General features: G+C 41.4%; 1 protein-coding gene across 2 annotated transcripts; it reads left to right on the top strand.

The window, feature by feature from the left end:
* The first annotated feature begins 1,508 nt into the window (after positions 1–1,508).
* Positions 1,509–8,133, top strand: LOC115156773 (T-cell acute lymphocytic leukemia protein 1). 2 transcript variants are annotated; one of them, XM_029704446.1, is made up of 4 exons: positions 1,509–1,916; positions 3,492–4,032; positions 4,656–4,774; positions 5,953–8,133. In XM_029704446.1, exons 2-4 carry the CDS (start codon positions 3,560–3,562, stop codon positions 6,438–6,440), a joined length of 1,080 nt encoding a protein of 359 aa, XP_029560306.1. In that variant the 5' UTR covers positions 1,509–1,916; positions 3,492–3,559; the 3' UTR covers positions 6,441–8,133. The 2 variants fall into 2 exon arrangements, with proteins under 2 accessions (XP_029560306.1, XP_029560307.1); XM_029704447.1 differs by having other exon boundaries at positions 1,524–1,916; positions 4,656–4,744.
* The last annotated feature ends 9,701 nt before the right edge of the window (positions 8,134–17,834 follow it).

The raw sequence follows: 17,834 nt of genomic DNA, 5'->3' as shown, positions 1-17,834 counted from the left end.
GTTGTAGGCTATTTGATTAACGTTTATTGAAAACGTATTGATTTCAGCAAACAAAGAAAGGCACGCAACTATAGTGGGCAAACACGTATAAGGCGGGCGTTTCCTAACGTACTTTTTATATTTTTATTTACCTTGGGCGAATCGATGTAGCCTGGTCTCAGTTCCACGCCGTTGGTGAAGTAACTTTCTCAAAAGTTATTAATCAATGCTATAGACCTACCGTATGTTATTCTTTATTTTTTGTGTGTGGCAGTGTCTCCTTCTGCAGTCAATGTATTGACTTTAACGAAAAAGGTTGGGAAATAGGCTAGTGTTTGTTTTTCTCTTTTTTTATAGCCCGCAGCTTGCCCAGTCTGCTTTTACTGGATGTAGGAGGATGCTTGTCTTGACCAGTGATCCACAGCACGTGATATTATGTCAAAGGTCGTGACAGTCAACTTTCAAGGCCTGAAAACAGAGAGCTAGTGAATGAGTGGACATTGGTGGGGATTTTTATCAATGCGAGTGGCTCTAATGTGTTCCGTTTATCCGACGACGGTTTCTCCACAGTCTGAAGCTTATACATGTCAGTAAATATGTCTCTGGAGGCGAAAGAAACGCACACCTGTTTAGGCGAGGTGCTGGCTAGCGGAGTAGAACACTTGAAAAATAAAAGGAGAGCCGCACACTCCGTCTCAACTTGTCTTTGTGGAATAGGCTACATATTAATGGCCAAGTAAGTCTTATTATACAGTATACTAAGATATACTTTAAGAATAGGCCTAAACCTTGCCACCTCTGATGGTTGGACAAAGTAGGTTAGGCTATAGACACAGACTGTAAACCAAGGCCTATATTCCTAATCGTAGCCTACTAGGCTATAGCCTATCCGTATCGAACACGGGGTAAGATATTCCAATAAAACTGAATTATGATAGGCTAGTTGCGCCCTTCATTTGAATTAACAAAAAAAGCGTGGACAATACCTGACCATTTAGCCTATAGCCTATGCTGTATGTCCTCCAGTGATGGTGCGTCACTGCTGATTTCTCCCTCCGCTTATCCGATGAAAGCGAGCTGATATGGGTTTTTATCTCTCTCAGCCATGTCACCCCGGGGGACTCCCGCTAAATTTGCCACGAATACCAGGCATGGCTACCCCACAGATAAGCTACATAAAAACAATGACAGTGAACAATTCCTCCCAGCATCAGAAGTCATTTGGTATTGGGTCCATTTGTGTATTCAACTTAGGCAAAAAAAATGACACATTGGTCATCTCCAAAGTACTGATGTTGAAATTAATAGAATATTAGAGAATAGGCCTAGATTCAACTGAAATGTATATTACTACAGCCTAATGATTATGATAAGTTTATAATTATGATTATTAGGATATTATTGTTATATCCTATGACTATTATTAGCAGTCTCAGTCTACAAATTATAGGGTTTTATTGCCTAATTCTAATTGGAAATTAAGCCTTATGCAGGACAAAGATAAACATATTGTACCTTAAAGACTTGTTTGTTTGTTTCCCAGGGGCGGAATAATATCAGAAAAATATAACCACCTAGATTCACCTCGCATCGTTGTAGTTACTGGAGCTGCATCCGTATGTCTTTATGCTTTGCCCTCCACAAGCCTATATAGCCTACGACAGCCAAATAATAATGAATCATTTCATAAATAATGGGTTTAGTGGCTTATCAGGAACGAAGAGTCCGCTGCCGTGCGCTTATCTCGCCTGGCCACATTGCGCTGGTGTTCCGCTCCCCATACTGAGCGGGCGCGCTGGACGCAGTGAGGAATAACTCAAACCTCACTTCCAGTTCCACACTGCACTTCACCGGCACTAAAAAAAACCTCAGACATGGATGACCCACTCACAAAATGGCTCCACTTTCACACTAGCATCAACAAGACGTCGGGAACGGTAAGCGCATAAAATTAATCGATATTTCCTTTTTCCATGCCTGGGGTTTGACCGGTAAATATTTTTGAATTACAATTAGGAGTGTGTTTGAAGTGTTTTTTCGTTATTATTCGTTGGTTGGCCACTTTAGAATACACTAGGAACGCATTAGGCCCTATTATTTTCTTGGATTTATTTTTAAACAATTACAGGCTAATCATAAATAATTATGTGGCTATTGGTTCGAAACGGTTTTGTGTGATTGTTTTGGCCTATTTTAATGATTGTATGAATAGGAATAATTATTGTTATTGTCTCATTGACAATGGTAAGCTATATTATTATCCTACAGTTCAAAATGATTGGCTTGTGGTTTCTTCGTTGTTTTGGGTTATGGTAGGCTTCACATGTCAGTACTACAGCATCGATAGAACCAAAAAGGGAACGAAAAATGAATCAAACATTCGAACAATAGCTCGGTTATGTCAACCTTTGTTCCAAATGTCTGATGCAATCTATAATCGAAGTGACTGCCTATTGAATCGTAAGCTATAGCTTTAACCATAGAAAAGAAAATCCCCCAGAGAAAAGCCATTTTGATGAGGTTTGTTTCAACAATAACGACAATTAAGAATGAGATTCACTTACTCTCTTGTTAATAATACATTCATTCATATGATCAAATTAAATAGGCCTAATAGGTCATTTCAAAAGCAAATATTTAAAGTTAATGCTCACAATTCAGGCGGCTTTTCTCACAAAATGTTTTTTTTTTTTATATATAGGATTTGAATATAAGGTCATTTTCGAAAACAGCAGCACCAATTTTCATTTCAAATGTCACATTGAATGCTTGCTCCATATAGGCCTTGGTCACTGTTTTTCAAATGAGAATAATGGACGTTTAAAAACAGTAGTTTGAGGTGGAAAGTATTTCGCTGAACAACACCATTGACCATCAAAAGCAGTCAATGATGTTTTTGACTGACCTCTCGTAACGTGCACCGCGCTTTATTCACATTCATTGTGTTTGCTATTTACATTATATTTATTACTTATTTTCTGAAAAATATTCCGTGTGGTGCACTCAAACATGCCCATGGGTAGGCTATTTGGAGAATTACAAGGCCTAGTCTATTTTTTTTCTTAATAGCGAACCCTTCGATCAGCCTTCTAGGATTTATTTAGGGTCTAATCCAAAATGTGGGGGACAAATAAAACAACCATAGCCTCCAAAACAACATGGCAACGAATTGCGAATCACAGTATATTTGTAGCGTTGATGAGGACATTTACCTCCAGTTGTGAAATGAAAGCATGTTAACAATTGGTGCGCGGATGCCTGCATTTTAGGGGCTATTTTCTTGATAGACTATACGAAATGAATACATTCTCTCTTTAAATGTGGTGCTTTATAGGCTACATGTAGGCTTATGCCAACTGCCCTTCACAGAGAAATAACAGCCTTATAATGATGGAATCATGGAGTGATGAAATTATCGGGAAATGCCTGCCTTGAGCTGAATCAAAAACAATAATGTTTCTATATCAGTCCTCTTTATTGCATGCATTTACAAAGTGTTTTCTGCCCCACAGTGTGGTGTTTTCGACAGCTGATTTATAGAGAGACATTTCATAGGATATAACTGCAACGTAATGAAATTATGGAAAAAATGAAGCTGGATCTTTGTCCTGGAAGTCCCGGTGCCAAATCGTGCATCCCGCTGAAGCAGGATTCCGTCAGGGAGAATGGATGCCAAGACCTGGAGGACTCGAAGGAGGGGAACTTCACTGGGGAAGGGGTTAAGACAGATGACGTGCCTCTGCGGAACACGCGCAACGGGACCATCATCCTCAACGGCGTTGCCAAGGAAACCGCTTACGACGCCCTTGACCTGAAAAGGGAAGTACCAGTGATCGAGCTCTTGAGGAGAGACGATATAAAGACGGGACAGCAGAGAACCGACAGTCAAACGGTACCGATCACGGAGCTTCGCAGACCACCCGTGCCGTTGCCGCTGCCGCACCGAGACGCGCTGATCGACGCTCGAATGGTTCAGCTGAGCCCAAACGCGTTCCCTCTCCCGGCGCGAGCAATGCTCTACAACTTGGCGCAACCTCTCGCTGCCATCAACAGGTAAAGTAAAATAAACTATAAAATGGCTTTGAAAAATATTATCCTGATTGCCCCCCCCCCCTAAATAATATTGCCTATAATTATAGCCTATAGACGTCTATACGTTATTCATCTTCGTTTATTTTTATGGCAGAATAGGCCTAATCCTTTGTAAGCTATTACTTACAGGTATAGCCTATATCAAAACATGTTTTTTTATAGCCTACCTATAAACCTAAATAACGGAGAAACAGAACAGTGAATGAGTAGCTTGTTATCTAGGCTATTGGCTCATTCACCTTCACAAAGGTATTTGTCAGAGCCTTCACCTCTAGGCTACCTGTGTTGATTAATTGCAGTCAGATTTATTTCTGTTTATTAGTTTGAATAGCGAAGATTTCAGGTTAGACTACTTGTGCCTATAATACCCTTACACTTGATGTGTTTTTGTTGCAATTTTGGACACAGAGACCATCTCTATGTCATATATTATACAGGCTATAATAAGGCTATCAATTTCATGAAAGATTTTGGTATTGCCTATGCCTCATATTGGTAAGCTGTTGTATATGTGCCTGTGTGTAAGTAGTTTGTGTGTATGGTAGTGTGTGTACCTGTTTCTCATATCTATTCTCTGCCACTAGTCTTGGAGGGGAGTCGGAACAGTACGGCATGTACCCCAGCAACAGGGTAAAGCGCCGTCCTGCGCCTTACGAGGTTGAGCTCGACGAGGGTAGGCGCATTTTAGATCTTTCTAAGTATGGTAAGACGCACCTCTGCTGTGTCCTCCTGCTGCTTACAGTCTTCTCCTCAATCCTCTCCTCATCCTCATATCATCCCATTCTGTTTATCCAACGACATGGCCGCAACATGGGCAGGAATTGAAGAAAACAGGCTGCCGACCATCAATTTACAGAGCACTCCGAAACATATCTCCAAAACTAGTCAATGATGTCGTGTATGATACCTATGGTTTTAGCTTATTAGAAACATCTGTAAGATACAGCATCTCGTGTTCTCGATCAACCACTCACAGTCCAATAGCATGGGGGAGGGTGGAGGGAGTTAGCTGCCACCTTGCCAAGGCTTTGCTGCATAGTAAGCTGGCAGATTACGGGTGGCTGGGTGTGTTCCGAGAGGAAGAAATGGTATACTGTACACCAACGGGATATTGGATTTCTCAAATACATCCCACAGTTTCCGACGCGAGACGCAGGTATCATTCATTGGCTATATGTACCATTATATCCAAAACCACATTGGGAAATATAAGATAATGGATACCATACATTTATGTTACCCACTGCGTCTCCTATCCCACTTCTGACATCAACGTAGCAAAGCCAAGATTAGTCCATCCAGCGGCACTGTGCTTGCCAACCCAATAATGTAATCGGTGTGACAACCTCAGGAACCTCTTTACATATGGCAGAGCATAGACAAATACATGTATACAGATTATAAAAGTGCCATTGTCTAAATAAGTTGGTCAGCTCACTACGTTATATCTTGTGCTAGTGTATAAAGAGTCCCACTTCTGGTTGCTTTACAATACATAACCAGCTCGTTAACCAAGGCACCGTATAGCTGTCTTCAGAAATGGAAAATGCAGTCACTCGTCACCACCTTTACACTGGCTTCTGTCATGCCACTATTCTCGTTTTGTATCTCACTCGACTACTTTACCACCATTAAAACATTCTCATCAATTTGTCGCTTTTCAATTTACTTTGTGAAGAGGAAGGATTACATCTAAAGTGACCAAGTATATTCTGTAGAGCAGATAAGACAAACATCAAGCCAGAATTCGAGAGAATTTGACATTTGGACTGACTGAGTCTTACTCTTCATTTGTGCATCCCCTTTCCCACATCCCGTATCTTTCCCATTACTCCTCCTTCCTCCCCTCCACTCCCCTCCCCTCTTCCTCTCCTCCGCCAGCTGGCCAACCAAAGATCGTAAGGCGGATCTTCACCAACAGCCGGGAGCGCTGGCGGCAGCAGAATGTCAACGGGGCATTCTCCGAGCTCCGCAAGCTCATCCCCACCCACCCACCGGACAAGAAGCTGAGCAAGAACGAGATCCTGCGTCTGGCCATGAAGTACATCAGCTTCCTGTCCAACCTGCTGGACGACCAGGACGGAGGGGCCACCGTGGGCGACGGGACAGGGCTGCTGGTGGGGGGCCGTGAGGGTGGACCCCAGGGCCCCCGTCAGGACGGGGTAGGACTGGCCAGGGAGGACGACCTCCTCCTCCAGGGCACGTTGTCGCCCGGGTCCAGCTGCGGGAGTCTGCCAGATGGGGACGGCAGCCCCGAGAGCTTCACCGAGGACCAAGACTCACCTCCAGCCCCGAGAACTGTGCCCGTCCCGCGCGGTAGGGACCTACGACGCAATGCACGGCCACAAGATGGTGGCAGCCAGCGATGACGGTGATGATAATAGTGGTGGGGATGGTGGTGACGTGGTGGATAAGGAGTTGGAGGAGTTGATGGTGGACCGCAGGAAAACAAAGGGATTGACTTATGTCCCCGGAAGAGGGATGACTCAAATATGGATGAGTGTGAGAAGGGCCCTAGCATCTCTGAGCTCTATCTAAAGAACGGTGCATCAGGTTCTGGGAGCATGCTGATGCCAGAATTTCACTTTATCAGGATTCTAATGTCCTTTTTTGGTCCTTTTTTGGTCAGTTGGTTAACAAAATGAAAGACTTGTAAATTCTGCATGTTTCATGCTGTCTAGGACCTGGGTTGAGGAACACCTCATATTTCCTGCATTATGAATGTTCAAATACAGTGTGCTTCTGTTACACTATCATGTTATCAGTACGCATCCTATGTCATCGTCATAAAAGTAATTGATGCCGTGGTACCAGCAGGCGACGCATCAGTCGACACCAGGAAATGTCAATAGGAATGCCATCATGCTCTCACCTTGGGTTAAGAATAAGATCAATCTTTGCCAGTTGTCAATGAGGGGCATTTGAACTGTTCTGAAAGTTTACGACAACACGACAACAACATAACTGTTTCGCTGATAGCAATGCCTTGATGCCAAATCCTCACAAAACAAAAAATGCACATTTAATCACACATTGAAGACCATTATTATTTGCTTGAAAATGTGTTATCTTTAGTAAGGATTTAGCACTCTCAACACATGATCAAACATGTACATATAACATTAGCCTACCTTCCAAAATATTTTGACAGTGGTTCATGTCAAGTGATGTGATTAGGCAGTTTGATATAGTGGCCTATATTTTAGACAGGGCTTTGAGGCAGGGGGCTTTTTGAGAAAGATTCTGCTCTGTGCTCCTGATGACATACTATTCATTCAACAGTGGGTGAACAACATGTCAACTAGAAAATGAATGTCAAACTCATATAATGATAGAACAAATGTGGTACCTTATTTATTTATTTCCGTCACACATAACTGATTAGCGTTGAGTAAAACGACGCAGAGTAACATGGCAACTGACCGTTAAGCAGGCACACACACACACACACACACACACACACACACACACATATCGAGTACAATCTGTGTGAACAATTTTGATTTCTGAGACACATTGCCTAAGCATGTAGATGGACATATGTGCGTAGCTAGCAACTACAACAGCCACAGGTCTAAAAATTCAAAACGAATCATGTCACGAGGTACAAATAGTATTTCTGTAACTGAGATCCAGTGAAATCAAACGCTCACTTCCAACCATTTTGTATATTATAAATATCTATTTTAATGTTTTTCTCACTGTATTGCAGTTGTGGTTTGGTATGGTACACTAAGTATATCGCCTCCTAAATACGCCCTCCTTCTCTCTGTTGGAATGATCAATAACACCAGCAGTTTTTTTGTCAGTAAGCAGTGAGGTGTACATCACTGAAGTTTGGTTATTTCATTACGGCTTTTTCAACATACATTTAGTAGCCTATCTTGGTACCTTTGGTTACTATTTTATGAACTACAGTAAAGCAAAGGGACATTGTATGTTCTGTTTAGTAAAAAAAAATAACATGTTTGTTGTATGATAAATATATCTATGACTATATGCAATGTTAACTTGATGACTTTTATATAAAATGCTGAATAAAATGAACACAGGAAAAGGCAACAAAATACTGATTATGTATGTTATAAGTCATGTGTATCACATACTATTTTTTTCCAGCGTTCTTATGATTCAGTTTTCTTTATTTACTTTTTTTTTCGGAAGCATCACCCATCACATAATTCAGACTATTGAACAACAATTGCAAGAATTAAAAACCAACTCATTCCTATATTTGGGGGCTAAATTAAGCACAAATGCAGTGAGCAACCCCCTTCAACACAGCCTGGACAGTGTGCAGTAAATCCATATCAAGGCATGTAAAACACTCCCACTGGAGTCTGGAATCCTCACTTCCTCTTAGCAAGTGACAACTTCCTGCAAAGGTCAGAGTGGCTCAGTGACCTTCAGGATATCCTGCCATTGTGAAAGTGGTTCACACTCTTTAGAACTTCCACACTCAGTCCGTCTGGAGCATTACCAAACAATCACATGAAACATGAAGAGTTATTCATTCATGATGATGCGGCACAAAACTAAAAAGTAAACCACAGAAGCCATTATAATGCATAAACGCTACATCGACCATTTAACTTAACGATCATCTTGCAGTAAAAATATGTTTCCTGTTTTTGTATGAATTATTGTGATATCGGCTCCACTTGCAGATATAGCTAAACCAAAGTGCAGTGTTTCTGGTAAAGCGGAGGCACCCAGGTGTTCTAGGACCTCTCCAGTATTCCACATCAGGCTATGACTGACTGGACTGTGACCTCGATAACTAACTCTGTGGCTCGACTGCCAAACATTTACCTGCAGCCTGGAGACTGCAGTCATACTGTCCATCCAAATAGAGAAACAGGAAAACAGGGACAGAGAAGTGCATGAGAGAGAGTGACAGAAAAAGGCAGGGGGGACTGTGTGTGTATGTTTGTGTGTGTGTGTGTGTGTGTGTGTGTGTGCGGGTGTCTATGTCTGTGTGTGTGTGTATGTGCATGTGTGTGTACACGTGCGCGTGTGAGCGGATTTATCAGCTCAGTGCAGATGGATGGCAGAGTGGCTCTTGCAGCCAAATGATTCTGTATGTTAATGAGTTGTTATCTCCTGCGCTGCAGGAACAATACACTGCCTCTCACACAGTGGGGATCCAGCCTGCTGGGTACAGATTACACTGCCTACACCGCCATGGCAGTTATTTATATTTTCACACACACTATATACCAACACACACACATACACACACATAAATGGTTTATGTCTTTTGACCTGGAAAAATAGGACGGTGGAAAGCTGCTTTTCTCGTTCTCTACCCACAGGTGGCGATGTCACTTCTTTTTATGGTTTCTATTAAATGACTCAAGACCGTTACCAGGAGAAGGGCTGACTTGTGATTTACTCATCATCCAAGTGATGGTACACACACAACTGAAATTATTTCCTTTATTTGGATTTTGATCAAACGTGGTCTTCTTGTGCATGGACATTCTATGGCCATAATATCCTATATACAGAGAAAGGGTAAACAGCACAGGCAGTGCTGGTGCACAAATATCAATCAATCAATCAAATGTATTTATAAAGCCCTTTTTACATCAGCCGATGTCACAAAGTGCTGTACAGAAACCCTGCCTAAAACCCCAAACAGCAAGCAATGCAGGTGTAGAAGCATGTGAGGCAACATAATCAGTTGGTCAGCAGACAGAAACAATTAAACCTGGCATGAGATGATTGATTAGATGTGATGGCTAGTATAACTGGTTTGTTAGACTTGTCACAAAGTCCCATCTACCTTTTCTTGCACCCTTTTTGTTTTTATGCTGGTGTTGTATTTTTTATTATTATTATTATTTTTTTTGTACAAATTAAGTTTAGGCGCTTCTCATTCAGAGAGCAATACTGGCAAGAGAAGAAACCTTGAGAAGAACAGATAATTGTAGATGAAGACAACCACTTGAAGAGATAATTTACAACAAATAAAAATGGTCAGAAAAGCGAGATCGGAGTTTGTTTACACCCGTCTGGGTAAATGTGTGCTGTCATTCTGCATGCAACGCCTATCAATAACACGATGAGCAAAGTCTACCTAAAATAGGCTATGTATCATGTGAAAGTCTTTGTCGCAACAAGCAGAGTGAAGTAAAAAAAAAAAAAAAAAAAAAACGGTCCCAGTTACCATTTATTTGGCATCGTTTCGGTTTCTATTTTCACAAACGCAGAACATTTAAAAACAAATACATGGAGGATCACATTCATTATTTTAATTGCCCAGGTCAGTAGGTGTAACAAAACAGGTACGCAGGAGACAAATGTTTCAAACAAAAACACTGTTTTCTTTTTTATATTTCATTGTGTGAAATTCATAGTCACTTCTGTATTTGTGTAGAGTGTTGGCAGTGCTGAACTTCCAATGCAACATGGAAACCCCCTGAACGAAGCATTTTAGGAATATCCTTAAACCTACTACAAAAATATGCAGGGAAAATAATGGATCGTCAAGTGTTCATTGATTGCATTGATAGAAGTTACTGTTTTCTATTTTGTTCGCTTGTAATGATATGGGTCCTCTTTTCCTCTGATTAGCACGCCTGTTTAACGGAACTGTTTACATTGTTACTGAAGGTTTTAAAATAGAAAGTATTTGATACAGATTGTAAACAATGACCTGATTTTCTTCATCTAATCCTACAGTGACAGTTGTTTTCCAGTTGTTTTCCAGTCACCCACTTCGCGGTTTAGGTGTTAATCCCAGTAAACATTGTTACTAAGTGTCAAATTGATTTTAAATAAAATAAAATTGTATTGTATTTGTCACAAGCGCCGAATACAAATGGTGTAGATCACAAAGTGAAATGCTTGCTTATGAGCCCTTACCAATGACGCAGAGTAAAAAAAATAAATGTCTAACATAAAAGGAATAAAATACACAACAATTAAATTGTATTCAGGGATGAACAGATTCATGTGCAGGGTTACAAGGTGTTTGAGATAGATATGTACATAAATGCATGATGAAGTGACTAGGATTCACAATAGATAATAATAGTAAGAATAAATAACAGAGTAGCCACAGCATATGATGAGTTAAAAGTGTGTGTATATGTGTGTGTGCGTTATGTGTGTGTGTATGTAGTGTAAGTACAGTATGTGAATGTGTGTGGGTTTTGTGTGAGCGTGTCAGTGTAGTGTGTGTGTTTGAGTGTGTATATACAGTTGAAGTCGGAAGTTTAAATAGACCTTAGCCAAATACATTTAAACTCGGTTTTTCACCATTCCTGACATTTAATCCTAGTAAAAATTCCCTGTCTTAGGTCAGTTAGGATCACCACTTTATTTTAAGAATGTGAAATGGCAGAATAATAGTAGAGAGAATGATTTATTCCAGCTTTTATGTCTTTCATCACATTCCCAGTGGGTCAGAAGCTTACATACACTCAATTACTATTTGGTAGCATTGCCTTTAAATTGTTTAACTTGGGTTAAATGTTTTGTGTAGCCTTCCACAAGCGTCCCACAGTAAGTTGGGTGAATTCTGGCCCATTCCTCCTGACAGAGCTGGTGTAACTTAGTCAGGTTTGTAGGCCTCCTTGCTCGCACACACTTTTTCAGTTCTGTCCACAAATGTTCTATGTGATTGAGGTCAGAGCTTTGTGATGGCCACTCCAATACCTTGACTTTGTTGTCCTTAAGCCATTTTGCCACAACTTTGGAAGTATGCTTGGGGTCATTGTCCATTTGGAAGACCCATTTGCGACCAAGATTTTACTTCTTGACTGATGTCTTGAGATGTTGCTTCAATATATCCACATAATTGTTCTTCCTCATGATGCCATCTATTTTCTGAAGTGCACCAGTCCCTCCTGCAGCAAAGCACCCCCATAACATGATGCTGCCTCCCCCGTGCTTCACGTTTGGGATGGTGTTCTTCAGCTTGCAAGCTTCCCCCTTTTTCCTCCAAACATAACGTTGGTCATTATGGCCAAACAGTTCTATTTCTGTTTCATCAGACCAGAGGACATTTCTCCAAAAAGTACGATCTTTGTCTCCATGTACAGTTGCAAACCGTAGTCTGGCTTTTTTATGGTGGTTTTGGAGCAGTGGCTTCTTCCTTGCTGAGCGGCCTTTCAGATTATGTCAATATAGGACTCGTTTTACTGTGGATATAGATACTTTTGTACCTGCTTCCTCCAGCATCTTCACAAGGTCGTTTGCTGTTGTTCTGGGATTGATTTGCACTTTTCGCACCAAAGTACGTTCATCTCTAGGAGACAGAACGCGTCTTCTTCCTGAGCGATATGACGGCTGCGTGGTCCAATGGTGTTTATACTTGCGTACTATTGTTTGTACAGATGAGCGTGGTACCTTCAGGCGTTTGGAAATTGTTCTCAAGGATGAAGCAGACTTGTGGAGGTCTACAATTTTTTTTCTGAGGTCTTGGCTGATTTCGTTTGATTTCCCATGATGTCAAGCAAAGAGGCACTGAGTTTGAAGGTAGGCCTTGATATACATCCACAAGTACACCTCCAATTGACTCAAATTATGTTAGTTTGCCTATCAGAAGCTTCTAAAGCCATGACATCATTTTCTGGAATTTTCCAAGCTGTTTAAAGGCACAGTCAATTTAGTGTATGTAAACTTCTGACTCACTGGAATTGTGATACAGGGAATTATAAGTGAAGTAATCTGTCTGTAAACAATTGTTGGAAAAATTACTTGTGTCATGCACACGGTAGATGTCCTAACCGACTTGCCAAAATTATAGTTTGTTTACAAGAAATTTGTGGAGTGGTTGAAAAACGAGTTTTAATGACTCCAACCTAAGTGTATGTAAACTTCCGACTTCAACTGTACACTTTCAGATTTTTTAAAAAGTTGGTCAGGGGCCGGAACATAATAATAAAAAAGAAAAAAATTGACTGCAAACTGACTGCATGAAGCCTAAACAGATAAAATATTTGACTAAAACACAATCACTTCAAACCTTGATTACATTTGGGAACATTGTCCTGGGTAGGGTACCGTCTTTCAGATTGGATGTTAAAACGGGTGTCCTGACTCTCTGTGGTTATTCAAAGTCCCATGGTGCTTACTGTAAGAGTTGGGGTGTTAACCCCGGTGTCATGGCTAAATTCCCAACCTGTAAACTATCAAAATAAAGAAAGTCGCACACTCCATGTATAATCTCCCAGCAATTTCATGTGTATTTACCAACGTTTCGGCATCACTGTGCCTTCCTCAGGGTAATGTCATGAATACTTGAACCAGGTTATGTAGACACACAGTGCAATTAGTGTAACCAATAACAGTAGTGAGGGGTGTGTCATAATGATTAGGTTAATTAAAATGAATTAGTGAAACTGTTAAAAAATAGTATATGGCATATTTAATATATTACGCTATTGTTATCATATAGAAACATAATGGAACATTGTACATCATATTAGCATCAACATACATTGTTTCATTCAATTTCACATAATCATTTCATATTTCATTTTTGCTAATGTTATCTTTTGGTTCAACCTTAAAATATAATAAACATCAACAGGGGGAACATATTAGGTGTACGCTAATAAGCTGTAAAAATTATTTTTCAATTTATAAGACTTGTTCATAGAGGAAAATGGTGTTCATAAGAAGGGCCTGAGATCCAAGTCAATATTCAGACCACTAGGGGTCAATGTTTTTAGACAGGATATCCAGTAAGCCTCCCTTTGTAGTAGTAGGACCTCAATGTTACCTCCTCTCCTTGGTAGAGCAACATGCTCCCAACGCCTGTGTATTTGAGGGAGGAGATGGGATAGTTAGCTTCAACAAAGTGAGCTGCTACTGGATAGTCAATGTTCTTACACCTGATTGAGCTGCGGTGTTCAGCTATGCGTTGTTTTAATTGTCTTTTCATTTGTCCTACGTAGGCTTTTCCACATGAACAGGTGATAGATTACTCCCTTGGTCTTGCATGAGATGATACCCCTAACAGCGATCTTTCGACCTGTACGTGGGTGTCTGATGAAAGACGTTTTTATAGTGCTATTGCACTGTGTGCATGAGTCACATTTGTAGTTCCCATTTAGGATAGGTGTCAAGAGTGTCTGAATAGGCTCAGGGGGCAGGTCAGATCTCACCAAACTATCTCCAATATTGCGACCACGCTTATAGACCACCAGTGGGGGTTCCTTGAAGATGTGTGCGATTTTTTTGTCTGATTGCAGAATATGCCAGTGCTTTTTCAGGATTGCTTTCATTTTCTCCGAACCCTTGGTGTGTTTAGTGCCAAAGATGGTTGCGTTGTTTTTCTCCTTTAGTTGAGTTTTTAGTAATTCCGCTCTTGGTTTTTGAGATATTTTCATCATTGCAGCATCAAGAGTTTTGTCTTTGTAGCCTCTCATTTTGAATTTATCTGTCATTTTTTTTAGCATTGCTGTCAAAATCTGACTGGTGGCCACAGATTGGTTTAACCCTGCATAACTGGCTATACGCATAACTGGCTATATGGTAGGCCATTCTTGAGGGGAAGGGGATGCATACTATCCGCATATAGCAAGTTATTGCGGTCTGTGGGCTTTGTATGTAAGTCTGTGTGTAATGCATCATTCTCTTTGATAATCCATAAGTCCAGATAGTTTATTTATCTCTCATCAGTCTGCATGGTGAATTTGAGGTATTCAGAGCTCTCGTTTAGTAGAGTTTGGAATTCATTTAGTTCCTGCTGACTTCCTTCCCAGAGCTCAAATAATCATCTATGTATCTCTTCCATAGAAGTATTTTAGAAAGTAAGGGGTGTTTCTCTGTTTTATAAAGGAATGCTTCTTCAAATTGTCCCACATACAGGTTTGCATAGTTGGGGGAAAAAGGGGAGCCCATGGCTACACCCCGAATTTGAAGGAAAAAGTCTGACTCAAAGACAAAGTAGTTATGGGATAATAGTTCAGTAAGTTGTAAGATGCAATCATTGGATGGAGCAAGGGTAGAGTCTCTCTGCTGAAGGAAGTGTTGTAGCGCCTGCAGGCCTCTAGTGTGTGGAATGTTAGTGTACAAGCTCTCCACATCAAAAGTGGCCAGCAGGGTGCCCTCTGGTATCCTTCCTAAGCCCTCTATCAATGAGATCATGTGACTAGTGTCTTTGACATAAGATGGGAGATTCTCAAACATCCGTTTAATGTGTTAATCCACAAATTTACAAATATTGCATGTCACAGAGTCGATTGCTGCTACAATGGGGCTACCTGGAGGAGGAGACACTTGTTTGTGTAATTTAGCGACTGTATAGAAAGTTGGTATCTTGGGAAATTTCACACATAGAAATTCAACTTCTGTTTTAGTGATTTGTCCTGATTCCAAACAGCATTCCACTGTGGATGAGAAATTTTGCTGGAATTCCAGGGTTGGGTCACAATTCAGTTTGCGATAGAAGTCACCTTTAGATAGTTGTCGGCGACATTCATTCACATCGTCACATTTGTTTTGTACACAAATTCCTCCTCCTTTGTCACATTTTTTAATGATAATCGAAGGATCTGACTTTAAGTCCTTAAGAGCCATTCTCTCGTCTCTACTCAGATTATAGTAGGATTTGTGTTTCTGTTTGTCTTTCAGTAAGTCACCTACATCATTTTCAACAATCCTACAGAAGGTTTCTATGGATGCATTACATTTGGGGGTGGAGGTACAAATGAACTTTTTGCTCTAAATGTGGTACTCTCAGAGTTCTTAGGTACCTCAACTGGGTTAATGGCTCCATCTCCTCCTTGACTCACGGTAGGACAGGTAAGTCTATTGATTAGCGTGGTAGACCGATGTGTACATCTCACTGAGGATGACATTTCAAGTGGAGTTATGTAAGTTTCACTCTTATCAAAGAACTCATGCAATCTCAGATTACGGAAAAACTTGAATAGATCTATCTGGACGTCAAAGTCAGTGGGTACAAATGATAACCCCTTATTGAGAACACTGAGGTGAGCTGATGTCAGGGTCATAACCCCTTATTGAGAACACTGTTGTGAGCTGATGTCAGGGTCATAACCCTTTATTGAGAACACTGAGGTGAGCTGATGTCAGGGTCTTACTTGATCAGTTGAAGACATTTAGCTCCTGTTGGACTGGGGGCCGTCCTGGGTCTCAATTGATAGGTGTCGCGGGATGGTAGTGGATTTCTTCCTCCGACGTATGCGTCGAATCCTCTTACGTGCTGGGGGTGTTGGCCTTGACGTTGTCCCCAATGTCCCCGCCCTCTGTTGTAGAAAAAGCGCTCGCCGTTGGTAGAGGAGCCAGAGTTAGCGTTGTCTGCGGATAGTTGGTCTGACAGAGGCACACGACGTCTGTCATCGGCTTGTCTCTTCCGTTTTTGGGGGTTTCTTGGGCTCAGCGTCTCGCCAGAGATATATTAGTTCGTTGTCCTTATCTTCCAAATCGCTTTATACTTCTTGATTTTCCTCTCCTTCAGTTCGGTCGTAATCTTAGTCTGAAGGTCAGCGTTACTCTTAATGAGATCATCCAGTTTAATAGGGTCATTAAACTCGTCTCGTAGTCTACGAGTCGTAGAGCTTTCTGTGAATTTTCAACTGAGGTTGCGATCTCGGTAATATCCTTTTTAAGTTGTCATCAGGTCCAATGAACATTTATTTAGTATAGCACACCATCGTTCAAAAAACATTGAGCCATAGTGCTCTGAATATTGACTTTGATCTCAGGCCTTTCATGCTTCACAACTGTGCAAGTGTGTGTTGACCATGTTAAGTCCTTAGTGATGTGGTCGCCAAGGAACTTGAAGCTCTCGATCCGCTCCACTACAGCCCTGTCGATGTGGATTGGGGCCTGCTCTCCCCTCTTTCTCCTATAGTCCACGATCAGCTCCTTGGTTTTACTGACATTGAGGGAGAGGTTGTTGTCCTGCTACAACATTGCCAAGTCTCCGACCTCCTCCCTGTGGGCAGTCTCATCTCTGTCTGTGATCAGGCCTACCATTGTTGTGTCGTCAGCAAACTTGATAATGGTGTTGGAGTCATGCGTGGCCACCCAGTCATGGGTGAACAGGGAGTACAGGAGAGGACTAAGCACGCACTCCTGAGGTGCCCCCGTGTTGAAGGTCAGCGTGGCAGAGGTGTTGATGCATTGATGCCTACCCTCACCACCTGGGGCCGGCCCGTCAGGAAGTCCAGGATCCAGTTGCAGAGGGAGGTGTTCCGGGTCCCAGGGTCCCGAGCTTGGTGATGAGCTTGAAGAGGACTATGGTGTTGAATGTTGAGTATTTGAATATAATGCCGCCAGAGGGGAGGGCTCCCAACCAAGTTTTTTATTCGTTAGTTTTTTTGCATTGTTTATAACTTATTTTGTACATAATGTTGCTGCTACCATCTCATGTGACCAAAAAGAGCTACTGGATATCAGAACAGAGATTACTCACCTCTAACTGGATGAAGATTTATTTTTTGAATGAGTACGACACCAAGGATATACTGCTTCCCTGAGACCAAACCCATATCCCCATCATTCACGTGAAGAAAATATGGAAATACAGGGGGTTAAGATCGGGGTGCCTTGTGAGAATTCACGGCGAGTGGGTAAGCCGTCTCTACCATCCGTTCTATTGGCTAACGTGCAATCACTGGAGAATAAACTGGATGATCTCCGTTCGAGACAATCCTACCAGCGGGACATTAAAAACTGTGATATTTTATGTTTCACCAACTCGTGGCTGAACGACCACACTAATAATATACAGCTGGCTGGGTTTTCCGTGCATCGGCAGGACAGAACAGCTACGT

This window comes from Salmo trutta, chromosome 21, assembly GCF_901001165.1.
Source record: "Salmo trutta chromosome 21, fSalTru1.1, whole genome shotgun sequence".
Classification (NCBI taxonomy): domain Eukaryota; kingdom Metazoa; phylum Chordata; class Actinopteri; order Salmoniformes; family Salmonidae; genus Salmo; species Salmo trutta.
Note: the sequence above shows the minus strand (reverse complement) of the source record. Positions and strands in the feature narration are given on the sequence as shown.

Coding starts and splice junctions, on each gene's coding strand:
- LOC115156773 (XM_029704446.1), top strand. CDS start 3,560: ATGGAAAAAATGAAGCTGGATCTTTGTCCTGGAAGTCCCGGTGCCAAA. Junction 4,033..4,655: donor CCTCTCGCTGCCATCAACAG/GTAAAGTAAAAT, acceptor CTCTGCCACTAG/TCTTGGAGGGGAGTCGGAAC. Junction 4,775..5,952: donor TTTAGATCTTTCTAAGTATG/GTAAGACGCACC, acceptor CTCCTCCGCCAG/CTGGCCAACCAAAGATCGTA.